General features: G+C 39.0%; 1 protein-coding gene across 2 annotated transcripts in view; it reads right to left on the bottom strand.

The window, feature by feature from the left end:
* The window catches only part of pdhx (pyruvate dehydrogenase complex component X), a 64765-nt gene that overhangs the window by 23321 nt on the left and 26775 nt on the right, over nucleotides 1-14669 (bottom strand). The window contains exons 7-8 of one of the 2 annotated variants that reach the window (XM_034176841.1): nucleotides 11535-11682; nucleotides 2560-2618 (exon numbers count right to left, since the gene is read on the bottom strand). In XM_034176841.1, coding sequence (XP_034032732.1) covers nucleotides 2560-2618; nucleotides 11535-11682 — 207 coding nt within the window. The remainder of the gene's footprint in view (nucleotides 1-2559; nucleotides 2619-11534; nucleotides 11683-14669) is intronic. The other variant, XM_034176842.1, reaches the window with a different exon arrangement.

The following is a 14669-nucleotide window of genomic DNA, read 5'->3' as shown; positions in this document are numbered from 1 at the left end:
TGAGGTCAAGAAAGAGGTCTTTATTGTACTTTTTATAAAACAAGTATTTATTTTCATTGAAGTTAAGAAAGGGTGACTATAAAGTAAGTTTTGGCAAAACAGGTATCATTGTCATGTTGAGGTGGGTTGTTGTCGGCAGCTGGGGAAAGTAACTAAAAAAGTAACTAGTAATCTAACTTAGTTACTTTTACAATTGAGTAATCAGTAAAGTAACTAAGTTACTTTTTCAAGGAGTAATCAGTAATTGGATTACTTTTTCAAAGTAACTGTGGCAACACTGCAGGCGAATGACGTAACCAACAGGTGTAAAAAAACTCTCGCATGCCCACGAGGGTTCAAGCATGTCTGATGTAATCACACGTGATTCAAATCCATATGGTTTTTGAAAAAAATAATAAGGTCGGATACTTTTCTAATAGACCTCGTATATATACTCAACAAAAATATAAACGCAACACTTTTGGTTTTGCTCCCATTTTGTATGAGATGAACTCAAAGATCTAAAACTTTTTCCACATACACACTATCACCATTTCCCTCAAATATTGTTCACAAACCAGTCGAAATCTGTGATAGTGAGCACTTCTCCTTTGCTGAGATAATCCATCCCACCTCACAGGTGTGCCATATCAAGATGCTGATTAGACACCATGATTAGTGCACAGGTGTGCCTTAGACTGCCCACAATAAAAGGCCACTCTGAAAGGTGCAGTTTTGTTTTATTGGGGGGGGGGGGGGAGACCAGTCAGTATCTGGTGTGACCACCATTTGCCTCATGAAGTGCAACACATCTCCTTCGCATCATCCGTGTAGAGAACACCTCTCCAACGTGCCAAACGCCAGCGAATGTGAGCATTTGCCCACTCAAGTCGGTTACGACGACGAACTGGAGTCAGGTCAAGACCCCGATGAGGACGACAAGCATGCAGATGAGCTTCCCTGAGATGGTTTCTGACAGTTTGTGCAGAAAATCTTTGGTTATGCAAACCGATTGTTTCAGCAGCTGTCCGAGTGGCTGGTCTCAGACGATCTTGGAGGTGAACATGCTGGATGTGGAGGTCCTGGGCTGGTGTGGTTACATGTGGTCTGCGGTTGTGAGGCTGGTTGGATGTACTGTCAAATTCTCTGAAACGACTTTGGAGACAGCTTATGATAGAGAAATGAACATTCAATACACGAGCAACAGCTCTGGTTGACATTCCTGCTGTCAGCATGCCAATTGCAGGCTCCCTCAAATCTTGCGACATCTGTGGCATTGTGCTGTGTGATAAAACTGCACCTTTCAGAGTGGACTTTTATTGTGGACAGTCTAAGGCACACCTGTGCACTAATCATGGTGTCTAATCAGCATCTTGATATGGCACACCTGTGAGGTGGGATGGATTATCTCAGCAAAGGAGAAGTGCTCACTATCACAGATTTAGACTGGTTTGTGAACAATATTTGAGGGAAATGGTGATAGTGTGTATGTGGAAAAAGTTTTAGATCTTTGAGTTCATCTCATACAAAATGGGAGCAAAACCAAAAGTGTTGCGTTTATATTTTTGTTGAGTGTATATATATATATATACATATATATATATATATATATATATATGGAAATGTAGACATTTCTTGTGCTATGTTTGTCACATTTATGGATGGAATGAACATTTATACAGACATATATTAATGCAAGCACATGATTCACACAGCAACCACTTACTCAAAATAGAGTTGTGTTCTATTGATACTTTCTACATTATACAATGTGCAAATGTCAAGCTCCTGTGATGCTGTGTACGAATTAAGTCTTATGTTAAATTCACCGGAGGACATACACAAGTTTCACAACAAATGAAGGAAAATAACCCAAGAAAATACAGTACATTTTTTTAACTTCAATTTTGGTTCAAACATTTCAAGGAAGTAATGACATCTTTCCTCAACATCATGAAATTGTGTCTTTCAGACTTTGTTTTTAATGAATTTGGAAGACTGATGTTTGTGTAATTTCCTCATAACATTAAATTAGTGCAGTTATCAGTCTGATTCAATAATCACATCAGCCTCATAAAGACATGGCTTTTGAAAACAGTTGGTTTACCTTACAAATGAATAAAATGTCAAAGAAGACAGAGATAACCTGCAGGCGCAATATGCAAATTAGTAATCCAAGTTGCCTCAAAAATTATGAACAAAATATGTATGTGCCTCGCTGAACTCCATTAAGAAGCGACAGACTAACAACCTGCATATCTGTGGGGAAATTAATGTTATGGCAATATACACAATTTTAGCAAAGACAAATTCTATAGGACTTACTGGAAATGCAGCAAAGGACAGAGCTAGTTCTGCATTATTGCAATGTTGAAACAAATTAAAAACTCCCAGGCTCTGCCACTTTATCCAGACCCATACAATGGCCAGTTTTTGAGTATTCTGCTAAATATTGTTCGAAAATTCCTTCAGCTCAAGCTGGATCACCAACTTATTGCAATCTGCTGCAAAACAATAAAAAATGGACAAAACACAACATTTTTGGCTGACATAACAACAGGTATAATATATAATACTTACTTTAAGCGTAACAGCAACTGCCTTGACAATGAAATCATTCACAGACACTTTGACGTCTTCTGAAAAGAACACAACATAAATTAAGTCTGTTAATCTGATTTATAATCAAATTTTAATTTAAACTCATATAAAAAAAATCAGCACTAGTGCTTCACTTATATTACCTGCAATGGTGACAATTAATGAGACAGAGGTAGTGCTACCATCAAGTAAAAATATGTGCCCTGTAGAAAACCGCTAAATTATCATGATACACAAAGCAGTGCATTTTCTGCAAAACAATCATTTCTAAACGGAGAAGCAAAAATGCCAGATGAGTGTAGATGCCATCTAAATTACTGACTTTAGATGTTTAGTCACAACTGTATTTTACAGATGCAAACAACTTGTGTTAAGGAGTACAAGTCATTGTTTTCTTTTTTTAATAGTTTGGGAGGTCCTGTGACTTATATTTAAGTATTTAAACATCTACTTTCATGACCTCTATTCCTTGTAACCTCACTATTCCACTGGGCTCCCTCATTCACACACGTGTACTCAGTTTTGCTTCTACTGTCTTTCATCCCCTGCTCTCCAGAGCATATCTCCATATTTCCATGCTAGACTCAACCTGCTCTCTACTCTTCACTACAGATCAAGTAATTTGCAAACAGCATAGTTCATGGTCTTTTGCCACTTCTCTTTTCACTTTAGGTTTTTTCGGTTCCTTTCGGGTATCGTTAAGAAATTATTCGATCCACCGACATCAATAACCTTTTTACTTAACGATTCCCTTATTGGTCCTTTAGAGTGGCAGTTGTTTTTGGGGGTGTTTGTCAGGAAAATTATAATTTCTCTACATTGATTACAGACCCTGCAGCGGGTCTATAATCAACTTTTCTGCAGCGCAGCTTTCCTTTGAACAACTAAGCCACATGGGGTGTGCAGCCAGTACATTCTGAGTGCCGGTCCCAAGCCCAGATAAATGAGGAGGGTTGCATCAGGAAGGGCATCCGACGTAAAACAAGCCAACCCAACTATGCAAACTAAGAATCAAATTTCCATATCGGATCGGTCGTGGCCTGGGTTAACAACATCCGCCACCAGTGCTGTTGCCCAACAGGGTGCCGGTGGAAATTGGGCTACTGCTGGGTGAAAACGACAAAGAAGAGGAGGAGAATGTTTCCACAAACAGCGGGAGAAGAAGAAAACTAGAAGGGTGGAAATGAGAGTAGGGACTTTGAATGTTGGTAGTATGACTGGTAAAGGGAGAGAGCTGGCTGATATGATGGAGAGGAGAAAGGTAGACATATTGTGTGTGCAAGAGACCAAGTGGAAGGGAAGTAAGGGCAGGAGCATCGGCGGTGGGTACAAGTTGTTGTACCATGGTGAGGACAAGAAGAGAAATAGCGCTGGGGTCATTTTAAAGGAAGAGTATGTTAAAAGTGTGTTGGAGGTTAAGCGAGTGTCTGACACGGTGATGAGTGTGAAGTTGGAAATTGAAGGGGTGATGATGAATAGCATCAGTGCATATGCCTCACAGGTAGGTTGTGAGATGAAGGAGAAAGAAGATTTCTGGAGTGTGTTAGATGAGGTGGTGGACAGTGTGCCCAAGCATGAAAGTGTGGTGATAGGAGCGGACTTCAATGGCCATGTTGGTGAAGGGAACAGAGGTGATGAGGAAGTAATGGGTAGATATGGTATCAAGGATAGGAATGGGGAAGGACAGATGGTAGCTGATTTTGCAAAAAGGATGGAAATGGCTGTGGTGAATACCTACTTTAAGAAAAGGGAGGAGCACAGGGTAACATATAAGAGTGGAGGAAGGTGTACACAGGTGGACTACATTCTTTATAGGAGGTGCAAGCTAAAAGAAATCAGAGACTGTAAGGTGGTGGCAGGAGAGAGTGTCGTTAGACAGCATAGGATGGTTGTTTGTATGATGAATTTAGAGGTAAAGAAGAAGAAGAGAGTGAGAGCTCAACAAAGGATCAGATGGTGGAAGCTGAAGGAGGAGGACTGTTGTGTGAAATTTAGCGAGCAGGTGAGAGAAGCACTGGATGGAGGGGAAGCAATTTTGGACAACTGGAAAAGTACTGCAGATGTGGTGAGGGAGACAGCTAGGACAGTACTGGGTATGACATATGGACAGTGGAAGGAAGACAAGGAGACTTGGTGGTGGAATGAAGAGGTCCAGGAAAGCATAAGAAGAAAGAGGTTGGCGAAAAAGTTTTGGGATAGTCGTAGAGATGAAGAAAGTAGACGGGAGTACAAGGAATGCGGTGTAAGGTGAAAAGAGAAGTGGCAAAAGCGAAGGAAAAGGCATATTGCGAGCTGTACAAGAAGTTGAATAGTAAGGAAGGAGAAAAGGACTTGTACCAATTGGCCAGACAAAGGGACAGAGCTGGAAAGGATGTGCAGCAGGTTAGGGTGGTAAAAGATGCACATGGTAATGTGCTGACAAGTGAGGAGTGTGTGTTGAGAAGGTGGAGGGAATATTTTGAAGAGCTGAATGAATAAAGAAAATGAGCGAGAGAAAAGGCTGGATGATGTGGTGAGAGTAAATCAGGAAGTACAAGAGATTAGTAAGGAAGAAGTGAGGGCTGCTATGAAGAGGATGAAGAGTGGAAAGGGAGTTGGTCCAGATGACATTCCAGTGGAGGCATGGAAATGCCTAGGAGAGATGGCAGTAGAGTTTCTAACCAGATTGTTTAATAAAATCTTGGAAAGTGAGAGGATGCCTGAGGAGTGGAGACGAAGTGCGCTGGTTCCTATTTTCAAGAACAAGGGTGATGTGCAGAGCTGCAGTAACTACAGAGGCATAAAGTTGATCAGCCACAGCATGAAGTTATGGGAAAGAGTAGTAGAAGCTAGGCTTAAAAAACAGGTGAAGATCTGTGAGCAGCAATATGGTTTCATGCTGAGAAAGAGCACTACAGATGAAATGTTTGCTCTGAGAATACTGTTGAAGTACAGAGAAGGCCAGAAAGAGTTACATTGTGTGTTTGTGGACTTAGAAAAAGCTTATGACAGGGTGCCAAGAGAAGAGCTGTGGTATTGTATGAGGAAGTATGGAGTGGCAGAGAAGTATGTTAGGGTAGTGCAGGACATGTACAAGAATAGTGTGACAGCGGTGAGATGCGCAGTCGGAATGACAGACTCATTCAAGGTGGAGATGGGATTACACCAAGGATCAGCTCTGAGTCCTTTCTTGTTTGGAGTGGTTATGGACAGGTTGACGGATGAGATCAGACAGGAGTCCCCATGGACTATGATGTTTGCAGATGACACTGTGATCTGTAGTGAGAGTAGAGAGCAAGTTGAGTCTAGTCTGGAGAAGTGGAGATATGCTTTGGAGAGAAGGGGAATGAAAGTCAGTAGAAGCAAGACTGAGTACATGTGTGTGAATGAGAGGGAGCCCAGTGGAATAGTGCAGTTACAAGGAGTAGAAGTGGTGAAAGTAGATGAGTTTAAATATTTGGGGTCAACTGCTCAAAGTAATGGAGAGTGTGGTAAAGAGGTGAAGAAGAGAGTGCAGGCAGAGTGGAGTGGGTGGAGAAAGGTGGCAGGAGTGATTTATATTGAAAATATAAAACCAACTAACAATGAACATACATACATACATACATACAGACATAAATGTTTCCTGTGGACACCTAGTGACTCTTCCACTTCCACTTCATCCCTGTCTTATTTAAGTTTAATGACAGTTTGTTTCGGTCAAACCATATTTTCAATGTGTTAATTTCTTCAGTGATTTCCTCCAGAACTATCTGCCAAGCTAGAAAACTGCTGCATCCTAGTAAGAGCAGAATACTACTGGAATGAATATGAATAAGGAAAGTTGGGTTTTTTTTCTCACCTAAATGGATGCTGCACTCACTCCAGTTTATCGTCTGGAATAGTCCCAGATAGCATTTCAGAGCTTCTAGAATTCAAACATTTTCATGCAGGTGGTGTTGGGGGGTAATTTTGGGTTTCAGCTTTTTTTGTTTTTCACCACGTTCATCCCTGAATATGTGAAATTGTGAGTCACTTTTGTGGGGATTAAAGTCACTAACTGGGACTCCAGTCTTGTTGCAAGAAAGAAACGAGAATCGTCCTCCGTTCTGTTCACACAGCTTCAAACGCTGCACAGCTCTCTGCCGAGTCAAGTTAGAACGATAGAATCCAGTCGGAATTAATAATTTCAAAGCGAAACACCGTTTTGTTTATTTTTATTTATGTCCAGAGATCAAGGATACAGTGACCAATTTCATATTTATTTACTTTAAGACTCAATGAAATACATAGAAAACCGTAAAGCCTACTTTTAGTACAAAAATTCACAAGAGGTATCGATAAGGGAATCAATAAGGAATCGGATCCATAAGCAGAATCGATATCGATAAAATCTTATCAATACCCATCCCTATCCGGTATGGAAATTAAATTTGTACTCTGCATGGTTATTATGGCTTGTTTTACGCTGGATGACCTTCCTGATGCAACCCTACTCATTTATTCGGGCTTGGGACCAGCACTCAGAATGTACTAGCTGCACACCCCATGTGACTGAGTTCACAACAATGCACAAAAAACCCAAAGTAAAGCTCTGATAATAAAAGAAGAGATTTATACTCCAGAAAATACAGTAATTAAGTGTAGACCCATGCAGCTCCACAGAGAAACTGTCAATAGAATGTGATGCACTGAATTTTGAAGGTGACACTGTCAACTGTGACATCACTTTCCGGGCAACTGTGAATAAGCAAGAACAACGTTTGTGACAGCACAACACTGAGCAGAGCTTAAAAAAAAGAAGACATTTACACATTGGGACAATATTCCAGCTAAGAAGTGACTTTACAGTGAAACATGACTCAGTCCTTAGTATTTACTACACTCCCCTTCTCCATGGGTCACCACAGTGTTTTAGATGGATTCAGTCTGCCATCATAGCCAACTCTGGTGAGAGCCTAGTAGTGCAGGACCAGACAGTGCTGAATACCTTAAAACAGGATGATTAACTAGAGATCTATTTTCGAACTTACAAAACAATACCCCTGCTCAGTCATATTAGTTGTGTGCATGTATTATCTATCGTTGACAGTAAACCTTTTGTGATGCTAAAACTAAACTAGCTAACCTCTGTGCTGAAGAGTCCAACAGGTCTGTTTATACATAAACATATGATATCGTAGCTTCTGTTTCTATAGTAACATAGCTACAATTACAGCTTAGCCTACTAGCTATTATTTCTCAAATAACCTGCCTAGGCTACACTTGCCTTATGTATATGTCAGTTAGACGTCGTTGCAATGAGTTTGTCACTGAAAGTGGTAACTAGGCCTACCACTGTCGCCGTTAGCGGACCTGGAATTGATCCCTCTCCGCCGAGCCAGTTACATGCTACCCTGGCCTACATGTCGCTGTGGCTGCGAGCCCGAGCTCTCCTTAGCTGGGATTTGTTCCACCTCAGTATCCTTTCATTGCGGTACTTATATCATACACTTCAGCACACAATATGGTTGTGAATATATACAAATGTCTTCTTTTTTGTCCTTTTTTAATATTATTATATTAGTGATAACATCTACAGGATGCAGGGATGAAGGAACAGGGAGGAGTGGGTTACAATTAGCTAAACCGAGCAGCTAATGTTAGCTTATCGAGTCGGCTGCAGTACCATTTGTCATAGCTAACAACATAGTCTGTTCTGTTTGGGAAGCTAATATTAATACACATATTTGTTTGCATTTGTTGTTATATGTATTTGTTGTTACGACTGTTATTGCAAGGTGAAGCAACGCTATTGTACTTTATACGCCTGTTACCGGCTTTGCTCAGCTTTGCTAGCTAGCAAGGTGTGCTAGGCTAGTTAACTGCTAAAATAACAGTTGCTCATCTGGTTACAGTTAGCCTACTTTCAAGATTTGCACTTTTACGAATGAATGAATGAATGAATTTTATTTGGTGTGCACACACACACACACACACACACACACATACTTAACACAAGAATCTCTCATAATACAAAACAAAAGAAAACAAAAACTCAAACAAAAGAAATCAAATACTCAAACAATTTCCCAGTTTTCTGTGGCTGAAAGGGTGAAGGCTGAAGCAAAAGCTTATAAACGCCACCCCCTTTCACCAGTTGCTATATACACATATATGTACACCCATACAATACCAAAAAAGAAAAAAAAAGACAAGAAAGAAAAGCAGAGACAATATAAATTAATCAGTAAAAGAAAATATCTGAACACAGCCGAACAAACAGCAGTATAACGCACACATAAAACAGAAGAAAGGTAACAAAGTCAGTTAAGCTAATTTATCATACTATTATAAGAAATTATATTGTTTTTATAAAGTCTTAAGCAGCCAAAGTGCCAGATAATTTAATACAATCAGAACAGTTATTCCAGATTTTAACACCTTTGACGGAGATGCACTGACTTTTTACAGTAGTTCGAATCTTCAAGCTGTCAAATCCTAATGTTCCTCTCAGGTGATAACAGGACTCCCTCATTTTAAACAGTTCCTGGACATGTAGAGGCAAGAGTTTCTTGTTAACTTTATACATTGTCTTTATCATGATATAATCAACCAAGTCCCAAAATTTCAAAATGTGTAAGCAAGCAAACAGTGGGTTTGTTGGCTCACGATGTTTTTTTTTGGTTTTTTTTTTTACTTTTAACTCTTTTACATGGTGTATATTTTAGTGGTTCTTCAGTTTAATGGGTTCTTTAATAGATATGAACACATAGTATCTAAATTTGGGGTTTCCATTAGAAAACATGTAGTGTATGGAATTTGTCATCCTATAGTAGCAACTATAACCTAGCTAGTAGGGTGAACTTTAGATAGAAACTGAAACATATTACATCATAGCTTCTGTTTCTATAATAATACAACCAGATTTATAGTTTAGCCTACTAGCTATAATTTAGTTTTACAAGTCTCCAGACTAGGTAGATGTATACTACAATCTTCTCCTGTATGAACACTTAGGATTCAGGAGCTAACTCCTATAATATTATGTAGTAACTATATTTCTTGTATATGCTGTTAACTGCCCTGATTGTGTATATGTCACTTATATACATGCTGTCCATATTCTCGAGCCGCTTAGGTAGGTAGGGAGAGTTCCCATGGGATTCTCAAGACCAGGCACCTAAGTGGCTCTGCTTTTTTTTAAGCTATTTAGGTGTACCTTACACTAGTAGGGTTCCACCTTAGATTTGGGATGTATAATAGAAGATATATCTTACTGAATTTTTATATAACTGATAAATGTGATATGTGTATATAACAAACAAACATGAAAACATCAATTATCTCCAGCTGACAATGCTGGACCAGAACAGTTTTCCTTCATGCAAATCTTCATATGGTGTACCACTGTGTGAAGATTCAATGAAATCTATAAACCAGTTTAGGAGGTATTGCATTTAGGAAGTCAGTATCATAGTACTTTTGCATTTGATTCATCAATCAAATGCAAAAGATCAATTACGACCCCTTGAAGAAGTCTGAGCAGAATGATTTAATTTATGCAGATCTTCATGTGGTATGCTACCCTTGTGTGAAATTTCCCTGACATCCACCAACCAGTTGAGGAGGAGTTGTGGTTACAAGACTCACGGTGAGGCAGACAGACAGGGCAGTTCTTATATTGTATCCCAATCTTTTGTTTGCACAGGGTATAATAACCTAACCATGAAATTACTCTGCTTCTGGAAAATGAGAGGTCTCCTAAACAACTCTAAAAAGGAAAACTTTACTGCACTCACACTCACCAACAACGGTGAGCTCACTATTCGATTTCATACATCAGGCAGAGAGATTTGGAAGTCTGTTGTTTGAAAAATTAGTAAAGCCAAAAAAAAACCCAAACAAACAAAAAACTGCCAGCTGTTGTAGTAAGCTTTCAAAAATACAAGTCAAAAACTGATCAATTTCGATTGCAAGAGAAACATGACAAATAAGCCAAAAATCACAACAGTTGTATGACATTGAATACCCCAATTATGTTTTGATTATTTTACTGATATTTTATTCAGAGATATTTTAAAACATTAGAAAAAAACGTTTCTTTACCATTCATTTTTATCATTGAAGATCAAAAGTCTGGGTGTGGGACAAGCACAAAACGGCAATATTTGCATATAATGATGCTGAAAAAAGGTGAAAAAGTCATCATAGACTACTAGAACAAATTTCTTAACACACTTTCATTGTAAAGATAACTATAAAAGTGTGAAATTTCCCCTTTTTTCTGTTTTTCATACAATATGATCAAAGGACATAAGTGCCCGTAGTCTAAGAATCACCCACACATCTGTATATTATCCATCTCCTATTCGTCTAACTCACTCCTAAAAGCACATATTACTGGAGTGCACTTGGTACTGCTTTTTTACAATTCTGGTTAGATGTCAACTGCGTTTCTTTAGCCATGTACCTGTACTCTGCACTAATTTACCATATTTTCTGGAGTATAAGTCACTTTTTTTTTTTTACAACTTTGGGAAGGCATGCAACTTATACTCTGATATGATTTATATATAGAACATTCACAAGTTTGTTATTATTAATAACAGTCATTATAATCACTATTAATATATTACTTTCACAAGAATCAAAGTACAAAATAAACTCCAATCATAAAAGAATAAATGGTACCAATAATAATAATAAAAAACAATATAATAATGCACAAAAACCACAAATTAAAGAGCTCGTAACAAAGAAAAGTGTGTGACTTATAGTCCGGTGCGAATTATATTCCGGAAAATACGGTCATCTAAAAAGAATGTAATCTAATAAAGCTTGGTCAAAGACTGTCCTTCTTGAAAATGCAGGCATCTGAAAATTCTTAAAAAATGGCTATATGGAAACAAAGTTCTTCCAGTTGTTACCATTCAGGACATTACACAACATTAACACATGTGCTTGTAATGAGTAGCATCAATGTAAAAACCTCCTTAAAAGTCTTGCATTTTCACCTTGAGCCAGATCTTTGCGGAGCTGCATGACAGCAGCCATGTCACAGTCAAGAGAGGCATAAGCATGGGGGATGGTGGTCTTCGACTGCGTTAATCTTTGAGCAATCACACGTCGGATGTTTGAGGCTGGGATCTCTGTGAATGTGCCCTAAGGAGGAAGATAGCAGGAAAGGAGATGTAAATAATAGGAGTAAAGCATATTTTGAGATGATGAATAAATTTTAATGAGCAATCCAAGATTTCTGATGTCCGCCACTATGGATTACCTCTAAAATTCAATGGAGTCTTCAATGCCCTAATATCTACCTATATGGTGAGAATCAGTGAAGTAGATTTGATGTAAGTGATGAAAGTGGTGAAAAACAAAAAAAGCTGAAACCTAAAATGTTTGAATTCTAGAAACTCTGACATGCAATGTAGGGCTATTCCAGACAATAAACTGCAGTGAGTGCAGCATCCATTTAGGTGAGAAAAACCCCCCAACTTTGCCCTTAGTAGGATGAGAAAATCAGTTCAAAACCACACATCAAATATATATAAACCAAATTATCAAGAAGCATTTCAGTGTTAAACAAAGCAAAAAATGATCTGGATCACAAATCACTCCGCATCCTACACTGTTCCATTGTCTTACCGGATTTCAATTACTGTGTGGAGATCTGGGACAATAACTACAAGTTCAATAAAATCACTAACTATTTTTACATAAAGGGCAATACAGGTTATTCATAACGTTGGCTATCAAGACCATAATCATGCTTCTTAAAGTCAAAACTAGGAAAAATTCCAAACACCACAGATCTTGTACAAAGCAAATAAATAAATAAATAAATAAATAACCTTTTACCAAAACACACAGAAATTGTCCAGGGATCAAAGGAGAGATATAAATTAAGAGAGAAAAAGAACTTTAAAATGAATAAAATCCGTACAAACAAGAAAAGATTCTGCATGTCATTTTATGGGGTGAGACTGTGGAATGATGTGGGTGAGAACTGAAAGCAGTGTCCAAACATTCAACAGTTTCAAACAAAAATTGTATTTTAGCTTGATTATTATTATTATTATTATTATTATTATAATAATATGGTATGAGATTTTGCCAACTTCTGATTGGCCCATTTGCCACTTTCTGAGCTGTACCACATGCCAATTTGAGCGCTGGTGGAGCCGTGTAGACCGTGTGTGCGAAACAGGCACACCTCGCATGCAGCGTAGTGCTAGCTAATCGAGCGACGCCTTCTATCGATAACGACCAATCAGAGAACGCGATACAATGCCTACTTTGGCTGTCAGTTTGTTGACAAGATGGCAGAAGACAGGTTTGCGTCTGTTAGTGACGCTGACTTAAAACGGATTTTACACAAAAAAGATGCGAAGAACACCCACAGAAATACACAGTCAGCAGCCGACTTGTTTCGCAAGTACGTCACTGAAAAGGGACGTGCGCCCAACTTTGAAACTTATGACAGACGGGATGCTTGACAGAGTAGTCGATTTTACGCGGAAGATAGACAGGCGAATGGCGAACTCTATAAGAAAACAAGCCTGATGACTCTTCGTCACGGACTTAACAGGCATCTCCAGTCGATCGATGGGATGATAGTTGGTGCAGTATGACAGTAATAATAAAGAGTTGAAACTTGAGATTGATTTTTCAGTTTTAGTATGTTTGACAAACTCCCAATTTCCTTGTTTACCATATAATAAAGCAGTTATAGACTTGTGATTTCAGTGTACCCGTGATTATGTGGACCTGGTCAGGATGGGGTTCACCGAGGCAGGTATATTGCTGTTGCTACTATTATTAATATTATCATTACTGTTAACAGTAGGACTTTTACAGAAGCAGGGCAGGGATGGTATTTGATAAGTTTAGATGTCTTTCCACTCCTTTTTGAATGGACTCTATATTGGCTGTTGTGGGTGCGATTGAGGTGTGAAGTATGAGCTACACACTCTGGGATTCAATAGATTGCTTTAAGGACACCTCAACACTCAGGAGCAATGAGATTCTGAACACACTGACACTGGGGTTAATAGACAACCTGCTCTACTCCCTGACCTACTCCAAGAGAGAGAAGAGGAGGAAAAAAGGGGCAGGGTGGGAAGGAAAAGTGGACAGAGCAAAGAAAGTGGAGAATCCCTTACTTTGTTAAAATGAGATAATGATTGATTAGAACTGACTGCAGTAGAATCATTTCAAAACACAGACAACACCTTGGAGCTGACAACTTGGGTTCAAGTACTTTGTTCATGCTTGAAAAATGATTAAGTGTCCCTTTCATGCTGATTAAGCATATCAGCCCTAAAAGCACTCTGCAACACCTGTCTGCTTTAAATACCAAAGTAGATTTATGGTTTTACACCAGTTTTGTTGACACACAGGCAAATCTATCTATCATCCACCCTTTCATACGCACTGCAAGTTTTCCACATTTTATGTTACAGCATTATTCAAAAATAGAGTAAATTCATTGTTTCTCTCAAAATACTACTCACAACACCCCATAATGACAACATGAAAAGTTTTTTTTTAATTTTTTGACAATTTCTTTAAAAATAAAAAACAAAGTAATCACGTGCAATCACGTTTACTCAATACTTTGTTGATGCACCTTTGGCAGCAATTACAGCTTCAAGTCTTCTTGAATATGATGCCACAAGCTTGTTGCACCTATCTTTGTGCAGTTTGGACCATTCCTCTTTGGAGCACCTCTTCTCCATCGGCTCCATCAGGTTGGATGGGGATTGTCTGGGCACATCCATTTTTAAATCTCTCCAGAGATGTTCAGTTGGATTCAGGTCTGGGCTCTGGCTGGGCCACTCAAGGACATTCACAGAGTTGTACTGAGGCCACTCCTTTGATATCTTGGCTGTGTGCTTCGGGTCATTGTCCTGCTGAAAGATGAACCGTCGCCCCAGTCTGACGTCAAGAGAGCTGTGGAGCAGGTTTTCATCCAGGATGTCTCTGTACATTTTTGTATTTATCTTTCCCTCAATCCTGATGAGCCTCCCAGTTCCTGCTGCTGAAATACATCACAAGAGCATGATGCTGCCATCATCATGCTTCGCTGTAGGGATGGTGCCTGGTTTCCTCCAAACAAGACACCTGGCATTCAAGCCAAAGAGTTC

Source organism: Thalassophryne amazonica, chromosome 8 (assembly GCF_902500255.1).
Source record: "Thalassophryne amazonica chromosome 8, fThaAma1.1, whole genome shotgun sequence".
Lineage (NCBI taxonomy): Eukaryota > Metazoa > Chordata > Actinopteri > Batrachoidiformes > Batrachoididae > Thalassophryne > Thalassophryne amazonica.
The sequence above is the reverse complement of the archived record's forward strand: the minus strand, read 5'-3'. Positions and strand labels throughout refer to the sequence as shown.